At 38.6% G+C, this 23,975-nt stretch overlaps 1 protein-coding gene across 2 annotated transcripts in view; it reads left to right on the forward strand.

Moving 5' to 3' along the window:
* LOC138840388 (protein Jade-3-like) overlaps positions 1-23,975 on the forward strand; it is a 121,339-nt gene that overhangs the window by 74,936 nt on the left and 22,428 nt on the right. For both annotated transcript variants that reach the window (XM_070040572.1, XM_070040573.1), the window contains exons 7-9: positions 3,669-3,859; positions 7,034-7,245; positions 12,088-12,255. In XM_070040572.1, coding sequence (XP_069896673.1) covers positions 3,669-3,859; positions 7,034-7,245; positions 12,088-12,255 — 571 coding nt within the window. The remainder of the gene's footprint in view (positions 1-3,668; positions 3,860-7,033; positions 7,246-12,087; positions 12,256-23,975) is intronic.

The following is a 23,975-nucleotide window of genomic DNA, read 5'->3' on the forward strand; positions in this document are numbered from 1 at the left end:
ACACCACATAAGCAGGAAAAAGCTGGAAGTGGCACTGTGGCTCAAGTGGTAGGGCGCTAGCCTTGAGCTTCATGAAGAGCTGAGGGACAGCACCCAGGCCCAGAGTTCAGCCCCATGACTTAAAAAAAAAATCAATATCATTTATTAGGCCTGGAAGAAAAAGATCATTAATTAAACCTTCCTCCTGAGAAATTGCCTCAATATAATAGAAGCCTCTGGTGATTTTCTTAAATATAAAGCCAAAGCATACAGTTTATAAATTTCATACAGTTTATAAATTTCATACAGTCAAGAATCAGTGTATATTCTAAAAGAAGAAAAGTGAGAGAAAGAGTGGGTTGAGAGGGATGGTTGATAATGTTGAAAGGGGTGACATTGATCAAAATGCATTTTATTCATAAACTGCTTTGATAAATGGCAATTCATTTGTACAACTACTTAAAGATAATTTTAAAAAGAGTTGTGGCTAGTTTTGGAAAACATTTTCTTTTACCAGTCTTTGTGTTCTCAGTGTTTTACACAAAAATGTTCAGTATAAGATTGAGTGAATGAAGGTATGAATAAATAGAGCATAGAGCTCCTGGGCAAAGAGGCTATTGGGACCTGCTGGTTGCTATGAGAAATTGCAGATCTCATTGTACATCTGTTTCTACCCTGTATTAGGCTTTTTTTGAGACTATGCAGACCAGGTTGACCCCAAACTTGTAATCATGCCTCACCTTCCCCAAATGTGAGGATTGCAGGCATGCACCACCAAAGCTGGCATGTATTAGCTTCTTAAAGGGCAACATAAGCTTCTTTGGATTCTGTGTTTCTAGTACCTGATTCTTAGATCCTACCCATGCTCCAGAAATGCTTGTAAAATCACTTTTTAGCAATCCAGGGTATCCCAACTCACAGAGAGGTTGTGCACACTGAAGGAAAGTTCCATTGACTTCTTCAACACAAACTTCACTTGTCATTTACACCATCTTCTGCCTCCTAAATGTCAGAATAACATGAATGAAAACAAGAGATGGGCATTTTCATGTCCTTGCTGTGAGAATTTTATATAAATATGACAAGCTTGCTTGTCTTCCATTCCATTGGATTAGAATGCTGGAGGATTATTCCAATCCAAGCATTATTGAAACAACTCAGTCTTGGTTTTGATTCAAAATCAGTATCATTTGTCACTAAATGGAGGTAATATTATTCTTGCAGGTTAAATGGAAAATGTCATATGTACCATTTGAGAAATGATAAGTAAGCAAACAAAAACGGAATAGCATTTTAAAAAAGAGTAAATTTGAAGGCTTTAGAGTTGGTGGCACATACTCCCCAATTTATATAAGGTTTCAGTGCTCTATTTGTTCTAAGCATCTAAAATAGTTACCATTAGTGCTATGAATTTTCTGCTAAATCCCTTATTTCTCATAGTTATTTTTCAATCATAGAAAATTTTCATTTTAAACAAAACAGACTATTAAATTATTAGCCATTAAATTTTTAACTGGTTGGTCTTTTTTGTTGTTGTTGTTGCTGTTGGTCGTGAGACTTGAACTCTGGGCCTGGGCACTGTCCCTCAACTCTTCAGCTCAAGGCTAGCACTCTACCACTTGAACAACAGCACCACTTCTGGTTTTCTGGTGGTTTATTCAAGAGTCTCACAGAGTTTCCTGCCCGGGCTAGCTTTGAACCACGGTTCTCAGATCTCAGCCTCCTGAGAAGCTAGGATTACAGGCTTGAGCCACTGGTGCCCAGCATTAACTGGTTGCTCTTGATAGGTGGAATATATTGTTTTCTATTTCTTAGAAGGCATCAATAAGCATTTTTCTGGAGTATGCAGCCTTCATTCTCAAGTTTTAGGGTACTTCAGAATCTCCTGGAGGACTTGTTAACTTCACCTCAGAGCTTTTGGAGTCAAAAAAGCACAAGAGCCTACTTGAAAAATAAACTAAAGCAAAACAGGGTGGGCATGGCTGAAGTTGTACAGTCTTGCCCTGGCAACTACAAAGCCTTGATTTCAAACACCACAACCACCAAAAGAAAAATAAATATTCCAACAGTGACTATTCTAAGAGATAAGAAATAGAAGCTGATCTGGGGATGTGGCTTACCAGCTTAGCACTTGGCTAGTGTTCATAAGCAGTAGGTTCCATCCCAATACCATAAAAAAGTTGAAGCTTCTCATCTGAAGGTCTGTGCTCAGAAACTGCCACAGTATTATTTCCACCATTTTTCTTGGTGGTGGTCATAGGCCTTGAACTCTGAGCTGGGGCACTGTCTCCGAGCCCTTTTTGCTCCAGGCTAGTGCTCTACCACTTTGAGCCATTTCTGGAGATTAATTGGAGATAAGAGTCTCATGGAGTCGGTGCTGGTGGCTCACACCTGTAATCCTAACTACTTACAAGGCTGAGATCTGAAGATCGAGGTTCAGAGCCAGCCTGTGCACAAAAGTCCGTGAGACTCTTTTCTCCAATTAATCACCAGAAAATTGGAAGTCCCACTGTGGCTCAAGTGGTAGAGCACTCATCTTGAGTTGAAGAGTTAAGGGACAGTACCAACGCCCAGAGTTCAACCCCATGACCACTACCACCAACAACAAAAAAGTCTTATGGACTTTACCACCCAGGCTGACTTTTAACCGTGATCTCAGATCTCAGCCTCCTGAGTAGCTAGGTTTCCAGACATGAGCCACCAGCCTCTGGCTATCACAACCATATGTTATTAATGCTATCTGAGATTAAAGCGGAGGAAGGTGGATTCCATATTCATACAAATTGAGTTCAGTACTATTAACTCTTTTTTGTTGGTAATAATGGAGTTTTGAACTTAAGGTCTTGCATTTGTTAGGCAAGCACTATCACTTCAGTCACACCTCCAGCCCACATGTTTGTTTTTTTTTTTATTTTTTGATTTGAGGTTTTGCACTGTTGTGTAGGCTGGTCTTGAACTCCTGGCCTCAAGTGACTTATGATTGCTATCACTTACAGTTTATTAATGCTTTGAGTTTTGCATAGTGAAAATAATACATCTAACACTTACTCAGGCTACTGACACCAGCCATTTTTTACTATATATTGAGCCAAACACATTATTTTATATAATAGCCATGTGATTTGATAGTAATCGTAATTTATCATTGTCCCTACTTTTTTCATTAAAAAAAAAAAAAAACAACCTGCACCTTAAATCATTTCCCTGAATCACCATACCAAGTGAGTGGCAGAAAACAAGGGCTTGTGTAAATAGAAAGCCTGTGCTTTGTACCAACATCCAGTATTGTCTCCATGAGAGAAAACTGAATTTGGCTCAAATACATCTTTGATGTCCAATCTGGCCATAACTTTGTGCAGATATCACCCTTTCTCATCCTTCCCTTTCTAAATACACTTCATGACCTTTGCATCAAGAACAAAATTATATACAGTGGCATTATAGTAGTCTTTGAATCTATGAAGGTGAATGAAGTATAGCAGTGAATTCACAGCAAAGCACAACACAATTTGCAGAACCATTCGTTTTCTAGAAACAGATTTTCCATATTTCCCAGAGGGCAATGCAAGTCATATACATAGAGTGCCCCAGCTCCACTCAATAGCCTTAATACTGTTGGGCCCATTCAGTCCGTGCCTGGTACCTGTCAATTGTTAAATCTCACCTGTACCATTCTCTTGCTTTTGTAGGATTATATCTGAGAAGGTAAATAGTGTTCCCTTCATCCTACCTCAACAATACATTCGTTGCTCCAGCTCAGACCCTGAAGAGCCTGGCTTTGTCAATATCATGGAGTTGTCAGCAGCTACATGTTGCTATGATCTGGATGATATGGATATCATTTGGCTTGAAGAACTCAATCATGACCTTACAGAAATGGGTAAGTTGTTTTCTTATAAGTAGTAAGTTGATTCAAACCCATGATTTTTTTTCCTCAAAGTTGTTAGGACCTTTTAAATTTGCTCTCAGGCTTTTTTTTGCTGGTCCTGGGGCTTGAACTCTGGGCCTGGGCATTGTCCCTGAGCTTCTTTTGCTCAAGGCTAGCACTCTGCCACTTGAGTCACAGTGCCACTCGGGTTTTTTCTGTGTATGTGGTACTGAGGGATCAAACCCAGGGCTTTGTGCCTGCTAGGCAAGCATTCTACCACTAAGCCACATTCCCAGCACTTGCTTTCATTTTTTTCGCCCATCTTTTTTTGTAGAATTTTCATCTGTTTTTATCTTTGATCTCATCTTAATGAGATATTCTTTCAAATGTATAATAGAATAGAGCAGTAATATTCCAATCTTAACATCCTTTCTCAGAAAGGTATAATGAGCAGATCAACAATGGCATGTAAGTTTCATGAGGTTATTCTTTAGGAGGAGAGAAAGCAGGTAGATCAATAGAGGGTGGAAACCACAAAAAAGAAGGGAATAAAAACACTGACAAATGCAGAAAATCAGAATTAAGAGCATAATGATGGCCTACCATGTATTTTTGTAGTTTAGGAAGTACATTATATCCAAAGATCACAATCATTACAATACTGCTTTTATCATGAAACTATCGGAATTTTGCCATTTAGATAAGGCTTTTAAAAGAAACTTCATATTTTGTAATAGTTCATTTTACAGAAAAGTTGTACATTCAGTACAGCCTGTATTCAGGTACTCATAAAACATTTTCAGTTTTCCTAATATTACTGTATTACTTTGCCATACTATATTTATCAGCACAGGTAACTGGGTGCTGGTAGTTCACACCTGTAATCCTAGCCATTCAGGAGGCTGATTCTCCTGCCAGCCTGGGCAAGAGAATCCATGAGATTCTTACCTCATGGATTAAATTAATCATAAAAAAGTGGAAATAGCTGTGGCTCAAATAGTAGAACACCAATCTTGAACAAAAAAATCCAAGCAAGAACATGAGGTCTTAGACAGAAGCCCCAGTACTGGTGCCCATGTACTTACACACACATAGGTATTTACCATTAAGTAAAAACTCTAGATTTTATTGAGATTCTGTTTTTTTCCCTGCTGACCTTTTTTATTCAACATCCTATCCAAGACACTGCATTGCATTTAAGATTGGAAGAGTTTTTAAAGATGTTGCCTTTTTTCAGTTTTCTCTTAGGGTACATGATACTAAGTTTAAAATAAATTTGAAAAATCTATTAAGCATTTTTGATTTAGATTAATTTTGAATTAAATTCTTACTGTATACTAGTTGTCATACTAAATAATGTATAAAATGATATCCTTACAACAAATCATCACATTTAATATTTTTATAGATAAGAACACTAAGCCCTAAAGAATATAAATAACTTTCAAAGTTTGTGTAACAAATATGAGATACAGTTGGAATTTGAATACAAGTTCCCTTATAAATAAACACTGTACTCCTTAACTCATAATTTTTCTTGACTGGAAAAGTGAAGCAGAGGCCTGAGTAATTTCTTTGGGTTCATAATCTTTTATGTTATCTTAACTTTAAAAAATTGAATAGCATTGGTATTTTAAAAGCCAGGTTAGAAACCAGGCACTGGTGGCTCACACCTGTAATCTCCCTCCCCTCTCTCCTCTTTCTCCTCTCTCCCCCCCTCTCACCATCTCTTCTCTTTCTCCCCTCTCTCCTCTCTCTCCCTCTTGTTGCAGGTTTTGCACTCAGGGCCTGGGTGCTGTCCCTGAGCTTTTTTCCAACAAGGACTCTACCACTTTGATCACAGCTCCACTTCCAGATTTTGAGTGCTTAATTTGAAATAAAAGATTCATGGGGACTGTGACCTCATGGCGCAACAGTAGCATGTCTGACTCCAAGATTCATGGGGACTTTTCTGCCCAGGCTGGCTTTGACCTGCGATCCTCAGATCTTAGCCTCCTGAGTAGTTAGGATTACAGGTGTGAGCCACCAGTGCCTGGCTTCTAACCTGGCTTTTAAAATACGAATGCTGTTCAATTTTTTAAAGTAAAGATAACATAAAAGATTATCCGAAGAGAAATATAACAGCTGGGTCTTGTAATCCTAGTTACTCAGGAGGCTGAGTTCTGAGGATCACAGTTCAAAGCCAGCCCGGGCAGGAAAGTCCGTGAGACTCTTTATCTCTAGTTAACAACTAGAAAATCAGAAGTGGGGCTGTGGCTCAAAGTGGTAGAGTGATAGCCTTGAGCAAAAAAGCTCAAGGACAGCACTCAGGCCCTGAGTTCAAGCCTCACAACCAACAAACCAACAAAAGAGTCAGGTTTGAAAAGTGAGTATTTCATATGTATAATTGTGTACACATAGTACCTAAATCTTGCTTTTTTTGGCTTAATACATTTTGTATGACTATCTCCTTGTATAATCATTAGATGTGTTTATTGAAACCAATTTTCTCAGAGAATCATTCGTATCCAAATAAGTATATAATGTATTTTATGTCACAAACTAATATTCAAAATTACAAAGCTTAACTATTTCCTTCCACAATTGAAATATGAGAGTTAGGAGGAGACTGGCTGTGGTTTAGATAGAAAATTGAAAGTATCAGTAAAAATTTTTTTAAAGAAACACAATGAAATGTATTTCTCCTCTCATGTGTCAATCACTAATATTGTTATAGGTAAATGTTAGAGAAGCATTATTTAAAAAAAACTTTGAAATCTGATTGTTTGAGAGCAAAGATAGTGTCAGCCTTTAGAATCCTGCAATGAAACCCCACTTGTTTATAAAAACTAATATATTCTTTTTTTAAAAAAATGTTTAAAATGCCGTGCACCAATGGCTCATGCCTATAATCTAGCTACTCAGAAGCTGAGCTCTGAGGATTGTAATTCAAAGCCAACCCAGGCAGGAACATTTATGAGACTCTTATCTCTAGTTAACCAGCAAAAAGCCAGAAGTGTAGCTGTGGCTGAAATACAACTGGCCTTGAGCAAAGAAGCTCAGGGCACTGCCCTGAGTTAAAGCCCCAGGACTGGCACAAAAAATGCTTTAAATAAATGAATCCAACCCTTTCCTGCTCTAGGCACACAATAGGTGACTTGGGAATAATACTTGACTGATGGATTGATTGTTTGTATTTCTGCACAGGTCAAGAATCAGTTACTGAAACACTTATGGAAAAGGTCATAGAAGCCCTGGAACGTCTTTGCCATAAACGCATGAGCCATGCTATTAAGACAATGGAAGGACTAGACATAGAGTATGAAGAAGATGTGGTCTGTGATGTGTGCCATTCTCCAGACAGTGAAGAAGGGAATGATATGGTATTCTGTGATAAGTGTAACATCTGTGTGCATCAGGTTAGTACGTTTGGAGATCACCACCTCTGCATGGCCAGCCTTTCTGAAGCTCAGTGATGATATCTATCACCCATATCAGGATAGCAATGTATATTTAAGGGTAAAAGTAAAACTTTGGGTTGTTGTTCTTCAGTATTTCCTCTGGAAACAATACTTTAAATCTCTGAGATATCTTAGCTACTAACTTTCTCACTTGGCTAAACCCAAATCTTTAGTTTGTTACTTCATATCCAGACCATTGGAATTACCTTGTTTTCCCAAGGAGTCCCATGCTTCCTGCCTAGGAGTATCTGCTCTGCCTTAAAATCACTGTGATATTATTGGTTTATTCCTATAGGTAGTAACCTTGATTTGTTTATACTTCATGCCACATTGGAAAGCTACATTACTTATCTTGGTAACCCAGGCTCTTCCTATGCACTACTGTCAGGCAACTAGCCTCACCCTGTGATTTAAGAAGAAATCTAATGGGCAGTCGTGTGTGTGTGTGTGTGTGTGTGTGTGTGTGTGTGTGTGTGTGTGTGTGTGTGTGTGTGTGTGTGTGTGTGTGTGTGTGTGTGTGTGTCTTGACCTGTGTGTGTGTGTGTGTGTGTGTGTGTGTGTGTGTGTGTGTGTGTGTGTGTGTGTGTGTGTGTGTGTGTGTGTGTGTCTTGACCTAGGACCTGGGTGCTGTCCCGAGCTTTTTTGCTCAAGGTAGCACTCTAACACTTTCAGCCACAATGCTACTTATGTTTGTTTGTCAGCCACAATGCTACTTATGTTTGTTTGTTTGTTTTCCTGGTAATTAATTGGAATGAGTCTCAAGGACTTTCCTATCCAGGCTGGCTTTGAACCAACATCCTTATATCTCAGCCTCTAGGTAGCATTATAGGCGTGAGCCCCATACCTAGCTTAAAATACTATCTTAACCCCTTAGTTTTACACACAATGCAAGAAAACATTATATAAATTTATCTGTTATTCTTTCTATCACATTGCCTAATAATATCAATGTTACTGTTGCAAGACTCATTTCAGTTTTCTTTCCCCACAAGTGTATTGATGAATATTGCTGGCACTGTATTGTCCTAACTCCAGCTGTCAGAAGTCTACATATCTTCCAAGATCAAGTTCAAATCTTTTCTTGACCTTTATCTTAAGTGAATCTATTGTGTTGTGTTCATATTATTACTTTATCTAGCAAGCACTGTAGGTATTCAGCATCATTCATGAACCTGGACTATACTACATGCTGAAGACAATCAGTGATGAAGAGGCAGACATGCTCTCTGCCTCCCCCCCCCCCCCCCGGAAGATCATAGTCTGGTGTAACTACTACAAGGAATTGCCAATTTAGCATAGTACTTCAAGGGGTCGTTTTAGATATAAATTCATGCTACTATAGAAATGCATAGAAGGGAATGAAGGTCAAGGAAAATTCCCAGGAAGTGGCAGCCCTACCAAATCTTAATGACCAAAAGGAGAGGTCAGGCGAACCAGCAAAATATGTTCAGGCAAATAGGAGAACACATTGATAGCAAGTAGTAAGAGTAGGATAATCATGTCAAAGACACTTCTGTTTACTTCATAATGGAAAGGTGGAACAGGAAAGGCCTGAAGATTGAGGACAGAGAAAGGCAAAGGGAAAACATGTGAAGGATCTTCTAACAAACTACTGAATATCTTTTTTCCTATCAACCCAAAAAGATAGGATTTGTGATTTAGAAAAATAATTATTTAAAAAAACTGAAATGACTAGATAACATAGGAGAGAAAGAAATGAACGAGCAGTTGACACTTCAACTCCAGGGCTACCTAACTTATTCCTTTGTATGTCAAAAGTATTCAGAATTTTCTGTGACCAATTTCTTCATTTACCTGTGTCCTTTAAAAGTGTGAATTTTGAAAGTTTATGAGTTCCATCAATTATTGGCACTTAAGACACACTTTCAGTGAGAGCATAAATTCTTTACCATTTAACTATAAACTTAAGTATTCAATACATTTCACAATCCCTTCCATGCAATTCCAAAATTAGAAAGCATTTAATGACTACATTTTTGCCTGAAGTTCTATACCACAACTAATTTGTGAACATCAGAACTAAACCAATATGAGACCATTTATATTCCTTACCCATTTTGTTAAAATACTATTTTTTTTGAGAAATGCTAATATGTTTGATTATATTATACTGCCCTTTATCTCACTGGTAGTATACCATGTTACTTTTGCATATGATAAAATGTGATCAATTCTGAACTTTCCAATGTTTATCTTCAAAGGGGTTTCAGATAAATGATTGTACATCTGTAGTCGGCTTGAGGGGAATAGGGTAAAGGTTGTTTATATATTCTGCAATTCCCTATTACATCTGGGACACAATGTAATGAAGAATTATTTTCAGATTTTTTTGTTTTAAAAAATTAAATGTAGCATAATTCTCCCTAATAGTATGCTTGTTCTTTAAAGCATCCAATAATGACTATAGACAAATTCAGATTATTCCCCTGTACATTCATTTGGATTCTAAAGAGCTACGTAGGTTATAACTCCCTCTGTTGACTGAAAAGTGACAAAACAATTTGGTAAAGGCCAAAGATCTATCCCATCTGAAGAGAAACCACAGTATCATCAAACAATTTGGAAGATCTCGTTTACTCCCTAATAGAAAAGGGGCATATTGCCATCTGAAATTATTGAACAAATTTTTCTTCCTTACCATATCTGGTGCAATGTTTGTTCCTCATTAACAAAGATACTCTCACAGTCAGTACTTTAGAAGTATACCAGTACTTTGAGATTTTAATATTCCACTAAATTGTTTTTTCTTTAAAAAAAAATTTGAGGGATGGGAATGTGGCTTAGTGGTAGAGTACTTATTTAGCATGAATGAAACCCTGGTTTTGATTCCTCAGTACCACTTAAACAGAAAAAGCCAGAAATGGCATTCTGGCTGAAATGGTAGCCTTGAGCAAAAGAAGCTCAGGGACAGTGCCCAGGCCCCAGGCCTGGCAAAAAATGTGAAAGTTAAGACCATCCAGGTCTCTTTCATACCCATTTTCTACTTAGCCAAAATATTGCACAGTTAGATTAAAAGTGGAGTTATATTTGCATGAAAGTATGTGCTCATGGTTTATAAATATAACACTTGACACTGAGTTTATTAACGCCCTGAAATTACATGTAAAATGTATGCCTATGCAGTTTTCTTGAGTTTAAGCTAGCTGTAGAAGGATGACAAAGGTTTGACTACACAGAGTTGACCAGGTAGCACAGGGAAACTACCTAGACAGACACACAGACATGAGAATTTAAATGGCCAATTACAGAGGAAGAGGCCTACTTGTCTAAGTTTGGGTGGGCTGGGGAATGGGAACCAATAGCACAATGTTAGGACATGTGGGTTTAGGTCAGAAGTCAGCAAACCTTAAAGGGTCAGAAATATTTCAGCTTCTGTTACATAGATTTTTTTTCTTTTTACCACCCTTTAAGATATAAAAACAAATCTTAGTGTTTGCCTTACAAAACAGGTTGAGGGACATAGCCAGTACTACTATGGATGGGGGAAGAGGTAGATGAGAGCAGAAGAAATCCCTGAAGGGTTTTGATGCTGTTCAAGAATATGAAATCTTGCATTTTAATATAGGAAAGACAGAAGGTGTGAAAGTGGAGGAAAAGACTTTAGAAATAACCCGAACATGGTGTGATGAGAACTTAGGTGAAACAGTATGGTAGTGGTGGAGATAGATGGTAGAAAGTAAGGTCAGAATCTCTGGACCACTCTAGAGGGAAGAATAGCAAACACCCGGCCACTGGATGAAGGTAAGTGGTATTCTAATCCAAAAGTTTCATCTGGATGATCTGAAGGGAACATGGCTAGATATGGAAAGGAGTTTGGAAACAGTAGGTTGCAGGAGGGGCAGGGGTGGATAGATATAATAGTAACTATTCTAACTTGTATCTGATGGGGGGGGGGTGAATCTTCTAGGGCCTACAGAAGTTCTGAAGCTGCTATGTTGAATCAGTTGGCGATGGAAGATTTGCTAGATCACAGAGAGAGCCAACTGTCTTTTAGGTTTTGTCCCAAATATAGTAGAACAGTAAGGAAGGAAAGATGGGTAAAATTGGACATAGGGAAATAGAAGTCGAAAGGACTAGTTGATGGGCATGGTTTAAGTGGTAGAGCATTTTCCTACCAAGAGGAATAACACTGGCACATTTTCCAAACTGTAATCTCCTATCTCATTATTTTTTTATTTCTCCAGTTTGATTCCATAAAGAATTTTGAGGAGCTTCCAGAATTCATAAATTATTGCAATTAGTATAATATTCTATTCAAGATTCAATCCAATTCCCCTTTTCTTCAACTGAAGTAAAAACTACAATTTGCTGCATGATGTTTATGCACTGAGCACTATTAAGCCCTTTAAGATATTAGCTTATTTGCTTCTCAGAAGTTTATTTCTTAATACTTTTTTTCTTGATCACGACCATGCAAGACATGTAGAAGTTGCTTAATAAGTGTTTAGCTTGCTAATTATAATGTATAAACATGGTAGAAAGTTTAGAATACAAGCCAACTAAAAAGATCTGTATCTCAGATGACTGTTGAGCTAGCTGCTGAGAGTACCCCTTCCTAATCTTACTCTATTGTCTTTAAAGACAGTTCTTAGGAACAGATATGCTAATCTTTGAGATACTGAAAATTGTTTTTTTGACTGCTTTTAAACGAATCCTGGAAAGAAGCTTTTTGGGCTTAATTTGCCTCTCTCACAATAGTGAAGGGTGCTGTTTTCTGCATCAGAGCAGATGTATGTGTAGATGTCGACTCTTCTCTCTCTCTCCTTCTTATGTCTCCAGGCCTGCTATGGTATCCCCAAGATCCCACCAGACAACTGGCTGTGTAGTTCCTGTGTTCTGGGTATTCGTCCAAAGTGTCTATTGTGTCCAAAGAAAGGTGGAGCCTTGAAATCTACCAGGAGTGGGAGTAAATGGGCTCATGTCAGTTGTGCTCTATGGATTCCAGAGGTAAGAAAACATCCCAGCCTAATGCCGTTTGCTCCAAGGTCTCCTCCCTCAATCCATCATTCCCATGATGTTTATACCTACTAAGATAAGACATAGCGTGGAGATGCTTCCTGCTCACTCATGTTTGTAAATGCATGTTTGTATATGCTTCCACTTAAACTAAATTAGATGTCTCATGGATGCCAGAGTGTGTATATGTGTGTGAATAAAATACACACACACACACACAAACCTACATACATGCTGATTGCTGTAGCTGGTACTCCCAGTGGTCTTAAAGTCTTGTAAAAAAAAAGTAGAAAATAGCAGGATACCAAGATATTTTGTTCCTATGGCTCTGTAGTTTGAAGTCTGGTGTTGTGATACCACCTACATTACTTTTTTTTTTTTGCCTAGAATTACTTTTGCTATTCTAGGTCTTTTGTTGTTCATATGAATTTTTGGATTGTTCTCTCAAAATGTCAACATCAGGGCTGGGAATGTGGCTTAGTGGTAGAGTGTTTGACTTGCATGCATGAAGCCCTGGGATTCCTCAGTACCACATAAACAAAAAACCAACAAAACAGAAGTGGTGCTATGGATCAAGTGGTAGAGTGCTAGCATTGAGGAAAAGACGCTCAGGCACAGTGCCCAAGCCCTGGATGAAAGCCCCAAGACTGGCAAAAAAAATCCCAACATCAATTGGATTTTGATGAATATTGCATTGAATTTGTATATCATTTTTGGTGGTATGGCCATTTTCACAATATTGATTCTACCTATCAATGAACATGGAAGGGAAGATGGTGGCTCTCTCACAGGTAGCCCCACTACCTGTCTCTGACCAAAAGAAGATCTAGGGGACAGCCACACTTTACTTCAAGAGATACACTCCAATCAAAATCTAAATACCTAAAGACTTTTTCTACTACAAGAGGACTATCCTAACAGGCAAATAAGGAAAGGGAAAAGAGAAACAGTGAGCTGCTGCACCACAGGGCTCCGCGCCACGCTGCGCTGTGAGTTTCTGCAGACTTTAAACAGAGGAGAACCCAAAAACTGAAGAAAGCTTTTAACGCTAGACCCACGGAAAGTGAGGAGGGAATCTGGTGAAGACCTCCAAGTCTGCCAATGGCCCCCACCCCAACCTGTTCCCCCCAGGGCAGATACAGGGAAGGAGCGAATCCAGCAATCCTGCCATTACAGTTGCCAGAAATTGGCACCACCGGGTAAGCCCCCAAAGTCAGCCCATGCCTGCAGTGCTGGTGGGATCCTCGTGAGCCCCCACCAACCCAGCAAAAGGCCCCCAGGTCATCACAGCCACAGCCAATCCATCCCTTTATGCTTTAAGGGCTGACCGCCCCGCCAAATGGGCACTCTGCTGGGACCTGCTCCCTCCCTGGGTGCAGACCCCAGGCTCTCACAGCCAGTGCATCACCAAGCTGCTGCAGGCATCTCCGCTGACACACCTAGCAGCCTCAGGGAGCCACCCCCAAGGCTGCCTGCTGCTGCCTGCCACCTCCTACTGCATCTGCTGCAGACCACCATGTCCCCTTGCAGTCCACACCAGCCTGCCACTCCAACTTCCACCCGGTCCTCCCAGTGCCAGGACTCCCCTTGCCACCACAGAGGAGACCCTTCAGCATCAGCAGAGCCACCCCCCCACCTGGACCTGCCAACACCCTGACTGTCTGAGAACCTGCCAATTCCATCTTACCCATCACAGCACGGGCTCTGTGGTCCAGCTCACCACCAGCTACAGACATTGTGAGTAACCCAACTGGGTCCACTTCCTGGGGGTGGCAATTCCTTGCGGGATCCCAAAGCCCTCTGACCCAAGTCCCCTTCCAAAAGGGAGGGATCACAACAGAACAGAACATGGACATAAGCTCTGTTCCTAAGGCTCCTGTGGCTACCTGGGAAAGCCTGGGAACACAGTTCCAGGCCTAGGATAGCAGTCTACAAACCTGAAACCCCCAAAACTCCCTGCCACCAGGCCTGAGATTGGGACTATAGATAGCAGGCACCCTCCCCCATCAAAAGGCCATCTGCTCCCAACCAAGCCACAAGGAAAGTGGACTACTGCAAGGCATACAAGGTTCTATCAGGAATCGGCTCTGAGGACTATGGGGAGACTAAAGCTCCCCCAAAGCACCTGAAAAACACATTCTTTAGTTTTTTATTGTTTTTGTTTTGTTGTTAGTTTTTATGTCTGATCGTTTGTTGTTTGTTTTTATTTCTATGTGTTATTTATGTGTATTGTGATTTAGGATTTGCTATTCCACTTAGTTTCTATTTTTCATTATTATTTCCTAATTTGTAAGTCTTTTTCTTCTTTCTTTTTCTCTCACTCTCCCCTTCTCCTTTCTCTCCACATTTACTACTACTCCATCAGAGCTACTCTGTCTAGTTCTGTACACAAAGTAAGGCCTCCTTCTATGTGTGTAAACAATAATTACAGGAGTTAACAGATTAAGCGACTTTTGAATAATATCTGAACAATCTTTTTCTAATTTCAGCAAGTCTCCAAAATACACTTACATATAACTTCTTTTTCTTATCTTCACCTAGATCTCTAAGCTACTCCCTACATAACCTATCTTCAAATTCTATTCCACCTCTTACACTCGGTAACAAGGTCTGTATTCTCCTCCTACATATACCCCTCCCCTAAGCTGTTCTTACCCCTCTACCATCATTATGCCCAAGTTCTCTTCTGAAATTAAACTCATATCTCTCCAATCCTAACCCTTCACTTCTCCGTCTGCTCTAGCCCATTGATCCCTAAAAGTTTGTATCTGACCCAACTTACAGCTAGTTCTATATTTGACTACAAAATTGGTTCCATTTGACTATTTTGAGTACAAGAGGCACATCGTGTTAACTCTAAGGAGCAGACTACCTATCAGGCAAACCCAGATTGTCTCAAAAGTTACAACTATACGTAATCTCAACCCTGAAGCCACAATATCCCTCTCCAAGAAAAAGAAAAAGAGAGCTAAATAGGAAAACACCTACCTGTAATTCTGAAACCCTAAGATCTATACATCTACACGATACCAGATTGGCTCTGGTCCTAAAAGACCGTCCTACTGTTGTACAAGTGTGGTTCTTGTTTCCAAATGGGTAGAACTAACAGCGAAAATACAAGAAATATGGCCAATCAACAAACCCCAACACCATCTTCACATAAAAAAGCTACAGAGCAGTCCCAGAATGACCTAGAGGATGATGCTCAAGATAGATTAAAAGCATGGCTGGTAAACCAGCTGAATGAAAAATTGGATGCCCTGCATAGGGCTGTCAGAGGACGGGATGAAGCCAACTAGAAGCTAATAGATGACTTCACAAATAAAAGCTAAAGGAACTCCAGCAGAGGGAGAAAGAATCTAATAAGAAGATAGGAACACAGATAAAGGAGTGGAAAGAGAAGTCCGAAAACCAACTCCAGTAGGTAAGGCAATATATTCAAGACTTAAAAGAAAATTTTAATAAAGAGCTGGCCATCATTAAGGAAAAGTGATAAACACCAAAGTAAAAAATATTGAAAGTAGAATGGAGGAGGTCGAAGAGAGAACATCAGAGGCTGAAGACAGTTTAGTCTTCATAGTGAAAGAGCACACAATTATTCATAACAAAACTAAGAAGCATGACAGATCACTGCAGGAAATACAGGATGTATTCAGAAAGCCTAATTTGAGAATTATAGGTATACAAGAGGGCCTGGAAAGGAAAGCCAATGGATTAAGAAATATATTCAGTAGAATCTTAGCAGAGAAATTCCCAAATATACAAAAGTACAAGCCCATCCAGATACGAAAAGCTTTTAGAACCCCAAATAGACCAGACCAGAACAGGTCATCCCACCGCCACATTACAATCCATACAGGATCAATAGCCACTAAGGCAAGAATTCATAAAGCTTCCAGGGAGAAGAGAACAATCACATATAAATGTAACCCAATCAGAATTACCTCAGACTTCTCAGCAGACACTATAAAAGCAAGGATGGCCTGGAAAGATATATGTCCCACCCTAAACTCAAATAACTACCAACCAAGAATAATCTACCCAGCTAAGCTTTCATTCATAGCAGAAGGACAAATAAAAATCTTCCACAGCAAGGAAAATCTGAATTAATAAATTGCTGCTAAACCAGCTCTACAAAAAATCCTCAAAGATGTTCTACATATAGAAAACCAACAAGAACAGAATATAGGCAGTGAAGCAGTCCACAAACAGAGAAATATGTAATCACAACAAGAACAGCTAAGGCCCAGTTTTCTCCCCCCAAAAAATGGATAAAAAGGTAGGGACAGACAAACACCTCTCAGTCCTAATCCTCAATATTAATGATCTTAACTCTCCAATTAAGCGACATAGATTGTCCAGTTGGATCAAAAGGCAAGATCATTCGATCTGCTGTCTTCAACAGACAAACCTTGCCCACAAAAATAAACATTCTGAAAATAGAATAAAATCTATCAAGCAAAAGTCCCCCATAAACAGGCGGGAGTTGCAATCCTAATAGCTGATAAAATAGACTTCAAGTTAAAATCAATGAGAACTGATAAAGAAGGTTACTACATACTAATTAAGAGATCTCTTCTTCAGGAGGATATTACAGTTCTAAATATCTACTCACCAAATAATGGAGCATCCAAATTTACCCAAGAAACAATACTTTGCCTCACATCTCACCTTGATCCAAAGACATTAATTGTTGGGGACTTACTACACTACTATCCCCACTAGATAAATCAACCCAGCAAAAACTCAGCAGAGAAACCTCAGATCTTAACACCTGCATAGATCAACTAGACTTAACAACTAACAATTTAATGAGGCATCTAAAGCTCCTTGAAAAAGAAAAACAAGCTAAACACCAATCCAGTAGATGGAAACAAATAATTAGAATTAAATCCGAATTAAATGAATTAGAGTCCAAAAAAACTATAGAAAGAACAAAACAGAGATGATTCTTTGAATAAATTAATAAAATTGACAGACCCTTAGAAAATCTTAGGAGAAAAATAAAAAAACTCATAGATGAGAATGGAAACATCACTGCAGAAACAGCCAAGATTCAGAATATAATAAGGGGATACTTCTCAAACCTTTATGATAATCAATTTGAGAATCTAAAAGATATGGGCAAATTTCTAGCAAATATTGACATGCCCAAACTAAGCAAAGATGATTTAAACCAACTTTAAAGGCCCATATCGAACATCGAAATAGAAGCAGCAATAAAAGACCTCCCACCCAAGAAAAGCTCAGGACTGGATAGATTTACAGCTGAATTCTACAAGGCATCCAAAGAAGAACTCACACCAATACTCCTCCAATTCTTCAATGACATTGAAAGCAAAAATTCACTACCACACTTCACTATACCTTTTTTTTTTTTTTGTCGGTCATGAGTCTTGAACTCGGTACCACACTTTTTTATGAAGCCAGCATAACTCATCCCAAAACCAGGCAGGGACTCATCAAAGAAAGAGAACTATAGGCCCATTTCTTTGATGAATATCGATACAAAACTTCTCAACAAAATCTTGGCCAATTGACTTCAACAACTTATCACAAAAATCATATAACATGATAAAACAGGATTCATTTCAGGGATGCAAAGCTGGTTCAATATACGCAATACCATATAATTCATCACATCAACAAGAGCAAGGATAAGAACCACATGATTATCTCAATAGATAGAGAAAAATCATTTGACAAGATCCAATACCCCTTTATGATAGAAGCTATGAAAAAACTAGGAATCCATTGAACATTCTTCAATATAAAAGGCTATATTTGACAAACCTACAGCCAGCATTATACTCAATGGTGAAAAGTTAAAGCCATTTCCTCTAAATTCATGAGCAAGACAAGGATATCCACTCTCTCCAGCCTCTTTAACCTAGTATTAGAATGCCTATCTAGGGCAACAAGACAAGATGCAGACAGAAAGGGGATCCAAATAGGGATAGATGAAGTAAAACTCTCCCTCTTTGCAGATGACATGATCTTGTATTTAAAGAACCCATGGAGTTCACTCCCAAGTTACTTGAGCTGATCGGAAACTTTGGCAAAGTAGCAGGGTATAATATTAACCCTCAGAAATCAGTGCCAATAATGAGAAGAGCACAGCTGAAATTAGGAAAGCAATCCCTTTTGTAATAGCCCCACAAAAAATAAAATACTTAGGAGTTAACAAAAGTGGTGAAGGATCTCTATGACAAAAACTTTAAAAACCTGAAAAAGGAAATTAAAGCAGAACTAAGCAAGTGGACAAAGCTCCCATGCTCCTAGGTTGGGAGGATTAACATCGTGAAAATGGCAATACTGCCAACGGCTATCTACAAATTCAATGCAATACCTATCAATATCCCAACCTCATTCTTCAATGAAGTAGAAGAAACAATCTAAAAATTCATATGGAACAATAAAAGACCCCAAATAGCAAAAACAGTCCTTAATAGAAATAACAGTGCTGGAGGAATATCAATTCCAAATTTCAAACTGTATTACAAAGCCATAGTAATCAAAACAGCTTGGTACTGCCGTAACAACAGACCTGAGGACCAATGGAATACTACTGAAGACCCAGAAATGAACCCACAGACCTATAGCCATGTAATCTTTGACAAGGGAGCTAAAGAAATAGAATGGAAGAAAAACAGCCTTTTCAGTAAATTTTCCAGGCAAAATTGGTTAAACACTTGTAGAAAACTAAAACTAGATCTGTATATATCACTCTTCACCATAATCAACTCCAAATGGATCAAAGACCTTGGAGTCAAAGCAGACACTCTGAAAACATTACAGGATGGAATAAGAGAAACCCTAGGTCACCTTGGCACGGGTCCAGATTTTCTTAATAGAGACCCAGAAGCACAACAAATCAAAGAAAGGTTGGACAAATAGGATTGCATGAAGTTGCAGAACTTCTGCATGGCAAAGGACATAGCTAGCAAGATCAATAGAAAGCCCACGGATTGGGAGAGGATTTTCAGTAGCCATACAATGGACAAGGATCTCATATCTAAAACAAACTTAGAACTCAAAAAACTAAATCCAACAACAAATCCTCAAAAAAACAAATGCTTGATTAATAAATGGGCTAAAGACTTAAAGAGAGACTTCTCTGAAGAGGAAATGAGAATGACCAATAGACATATGAAGAAATGCTCAAGACAACGTTGAGATTACACTTACCCCCGTTAGAAAGGCTATAATCATGAAATCTAGTAATAACAGGTACTGGAGGAGATGTGGCCAAAACAGAACCGTACTGCATTGTTGGTGGGAGTGTAAACTTGTTCAGCCCCTGTGGAAAGCAGTATGGAGGTTCATCAAAAGGCTCAGCAATCCTACTTTTCGGCATTTACCCAAACAATCAAGCGAGGTCATATCAAGGCTACCAGCACAATCATGTTTATTGCAGCATTATTTACCATAGCTAAGATACGGAACCAACACCGATGCTCCTCAGTAGATGAATGGATATACAATGGAATTCTATGCCTCCACCAGAAAGAATGACATTGCCTCATTTGTTAGGAAATGGAAAGACTAGGGAAAAAATACATTAAGTGAAGTAAGGCAGGCCCTAAGAAACATAAGTCCCATGGTTTTCCTTGTTTGCAATGACTAGTACATGTCTAGCTCAAGCAGAGAAGGTTAAAGGCTATGTACATATGACCATATGAGATAATATTAAGCAAAATATATCCCAAGACATGGACACAAGTGGTTTTTTCTTTCTTGCTAGTGTTTTTAATGTACTTACAATGTACTATGTGATTCTTTTGTTTCTTTTGTATGTTCTCACCCCACAGTAAAAGTCCTGTTTTCACTGGATTTGATGCTGGTGTTCTGCATCTTGTATATATATTTTTTGTAATTTGAGGAGGACAAGGATATTGCAGAATGCTTAAATGGGGGTGTAGGCTGACCCATTGTGACGATGAGATGTACAGGACACTATGTTGAAAACAAACTTCAAAATGTTGGGGGGGGGCAGGAGGTGTTGGGGAGGTGGGGAGGGAAGTGATGGTAGGGGGGAAACAAAGGAGGAGGTAACAATGCTCACTATGAAATATACTCATTACCCTACTCATGTAACTGTAACCCCTATGTACAATATTTTGCTATATATATACATATGTGTGTGTGTGTGTGTGTGTGTGTGTATGTGGAGAGAGAGAGAGAGAGAGTTTGGCACAGACATCATGAAACATGATGTATAAGTTGTATCTACTTTCTTTCAAGAGAAAAACAAACCTAGAAGCAAAAGAAAGTTGCACTGTTAATGTAATAAGAGTAGCATCATTCATAAATTCATGAGGCAAGAGTAGTTTTCTGAGGTTTTCAATATAGATACTGGTAGAGAGATCCATGAAAAAATAGGGTACTCAAATGTTCTTAATGGAATTTTCTCTTCATAGAAAGTTTCCTCCTAGCCGGGCGCTGGTGGCTAACGCCTGTAATCCTAGCTACTCAGGAGGCTGAGATCTGAGGATTGCGGTTCAAAGACAGCCTGGGCAGGAAAGACCGTGAGACTCCTATCTCCAATAAACCACCAGAAAACCGGAAGTGGCGCTGTAGCTCAAGTGGTAGAGCGCTCGCCTTGAGCTGAAGAGCTGAGGGACAGCGCCCAGGCCCAGATTTCAAGCCCCACGACCGACAAAAAAAAAAAAAAAAAAAAAAGAAAAGAAAAGAAAGTTTCCTCTTACTTGCTAAATCAATTCTGTAAATATTGAGAATATTTCGGAAGTTCTCAAAAATAATCATTAAAGTAGATTGCTGGTAAATTCCCACTTCAGTGTCTGTTCTACACACTCTCAAATCAATATCCTTTACTGCAAGTCTTTACTAGCAAGTAGTCCAGGGGAGTGTTTTATATTCGCTTATCTAAATTAGATTAGTCTAAGATGCAAACTTTCCCAGAATTGCCTATACTCAGCATAAGTTGGTGAAATACTTCATTCCTTAAAATTTGTAACTGGAGTACTGTGCCAAGAGTACATGGCCACATCTTGATGTGGAGCAAAACAGCAATTTGTGGAAGCAGTAGCAGTGACTGCCATAGGCAAGTAAAATAATGTGTGTATCATTGTCCCCATAGTAGATCAAATAGAATTACAAGGTAACTGTCTTTCTTAGAAGCTTTCAAATTAATCTAAATATTCATCAACAAATGGTCAGTATAACAATTCAAGTAGATTGCCAGGTAGTATTAATTCAGGAATTGTCTATGTATGTAAATCTTTCCAAATTAAGCTAACCCTTTTAGGTAATCCAAGTGGTATTATACATGTGTTTATATGGTGTTAAGATTATTGAGAAAGGGGCTGAGAAGTTGGCTCAGTTATAGAGTGCTTTCTTCACATGCATGAGGCCCTGGGTTCGATTCCTCAGCACCACGTAAGCAGAAAAAAGCCAGAAGTGGTGCTGTGGCTCAAGTGGTAGGGCTCTAGCCTTGAGCTGAAGAGCTGAGGGACGGCGCCCAGGTCCAGAGTTAAGCCCCCATGACTGACAAAAAAAAAAAAGAAAGATTATTGAGAAAGTCATATCAGGTAGCACACTGTCCTATAAACCTTATGTCAACAAGCTCAAGTTTCATGAACATAAGGAACAGTGTTCCTTTTATTGCTTTGTACTTTAATTGGAATATAATCAAGTTATGCAGCACATAGAGGCCACAGAAATAAATACACTAGAAACATCCCATAAGTCATGATCAGGATTCATTTAATAAGCAAAGACTTTGGTCAAGTGTTAGGTTAAGAGGTATAGTGGCAAAGAATATATTTTCATAAAGTCTCTAGCTGAAAATGCAAGCACTATGAATTATTAATTCTAATTCTAGGAGGGTGTAAGTGTCTACTTTGTTATCCATCCCCATGATTGCTTATAATAGTATCAACTGCAGTTTTGAAGGAATAGACCTAGGGGTGTGATAATGTAAAAAAAAATAAAAGCTCTTATATAGCATATTTCTCTTTATAGTATTTTTACAGGTTGAGTGTAATACTTGGTAACCATTTTATTAATATGATGGTTTCATAGAATGTGATTTCTTGATGGAGTTTTTCTTTATTTTAATTAAAATGGAATCTCTGCCATGTTTTATTAGAAAGCAATAAGTGATAGTGAAAATGTGCATTAAAATAAACTTTTTGGACCTTTGCTTGCAATACAAAAAAAATGAACATGAAATGTCTTTCCATTCCCTAGTATCTTCTGATTGGTTCAGATTTTTATAGTTTTCACTATAAAGATCTTTTACAACTTTAGTTAGGTTTGTTCCTAAGTATTTTATTTATGTATTTGAGGCTATTGCAAATGGACTTGTTTTCAGGATTTCTCTTTCTGCTTGTACATTGTTGGCATACAGAAATGCTCCTGATTTTTGTAGGTTAATTTGGTACACTACTACTTTGCCAAAGTTGTTGGCTAGTTTTAGGAGCTTGGGAATGAAGTCTTTGAGTTCTTTAGGTTTAAGATATGTCATCTGCAAATAGGAATAGTTTAATTTTTTTTCTTTTTCTCTGTGAATCTCTTTTATCTTGAGTGTAGAGAATGGACATCCTTACTTTGTTCCTGATTTTAAGGAAATGGTTTTAGTTTTTCACCTTTCTATGTGGTGTTGGATGTTGGTCTGTCATAAATAGCCTTTGTTGTTTTAAGGAATGTTCCTTCTATTTGTACCTTCTCCAGAGTTTTTTTTAACATGAATGAATGTTGCATTCTGTCGAAGACTTTTGCTATATCTATTGAGGTAGATGATCATGTGATTCTTGTCTCTGTCTCTGTTGATATGGCCAATTACATATTGATATGAGTATGTATAACCAGCCTTGCATCTGTGGGATGAAGATTACTTGCTCATAATGTATGATTTTCTTTTTACTTGTTTCTGGATTCTGTTGGCTAGTATTTATTGAAGTGTTTTACATTTGTGTTCGTCAAAGAAATTGGTCTATAGTTCTCTTTTTTGTTGGATTCTTATATGGTTTTGACTCTGAAATTGCTTCCTCTGTTTTCTTCATGGAAAAGTTTGAGGAATACTGTTATTCGTTCACCTTTAAAAGTCTTATTAGAATTCACCAGTGAATCCATCTGGGCCTGGGCTTTTCCTTGTTAGAAGACTTCTGATTACGTCTTAAATATCATGTGTTATGGGCTTGTTTAACTGGTTTGTATCTTCTTGGTTCAGCTTAGGCTGTTTGTATGTCTCTAGAAATTTGTCCATTTCTGCCAGGTTTTCCTTCTTTGAGTATAGGTTCTGAAAGTAGTCCTTCATAATCATTTGGATTTCTTGGATGTTTGTTTCCTGTGGCATCTCTGGTTTTATTGATTTGAATCTCTTTTTTTTCATCAGTCTTGCTAGTGCTCCTTCAATTTTTTTTTCAAAAAACCAGCTTTTTGTTTCATTGATTTTTTTTTTTTTGGTCCAGTCGTGTGGCCTGAACTCTGGGCCTGGGCGCTTTCCCTCATCTCTTCAGCTCAAGGCTAGCGCTCTACCACTTGAGCCACAGCACCACTTCCGGCTTTTTTCTTTTTGCTTATGTGGTGCTGAGGAATCGAACCCAGGGCCTCTGGCATGCAAGGCAAGTGCTCTACCACTGAGCCACCTTCCCAGCCCCTGTTTCATTGATTTTATGTGTAGTTTTTTTAGTCTCTATGTCATTGATTTCTGCCCCAATCTTTGCTGTCTTTTCTCCATCTAGTAG

This window comes from Dipodomys merriami, unplaced genomic scaffold, assembly GCF_024711535.1.
Source record: "Dipodomys merriami isolate MVZ:Mamm:240054 unplaced genomic scaffold, mDipMer1.0.p SCAF_3, whole genome shotgun sequence".
NCBI lineage: Eukaryota > Metazoa > Chordata > Mammalia > Rodentia > Heteromyidae > Dipodomys > Dipodomys merriami.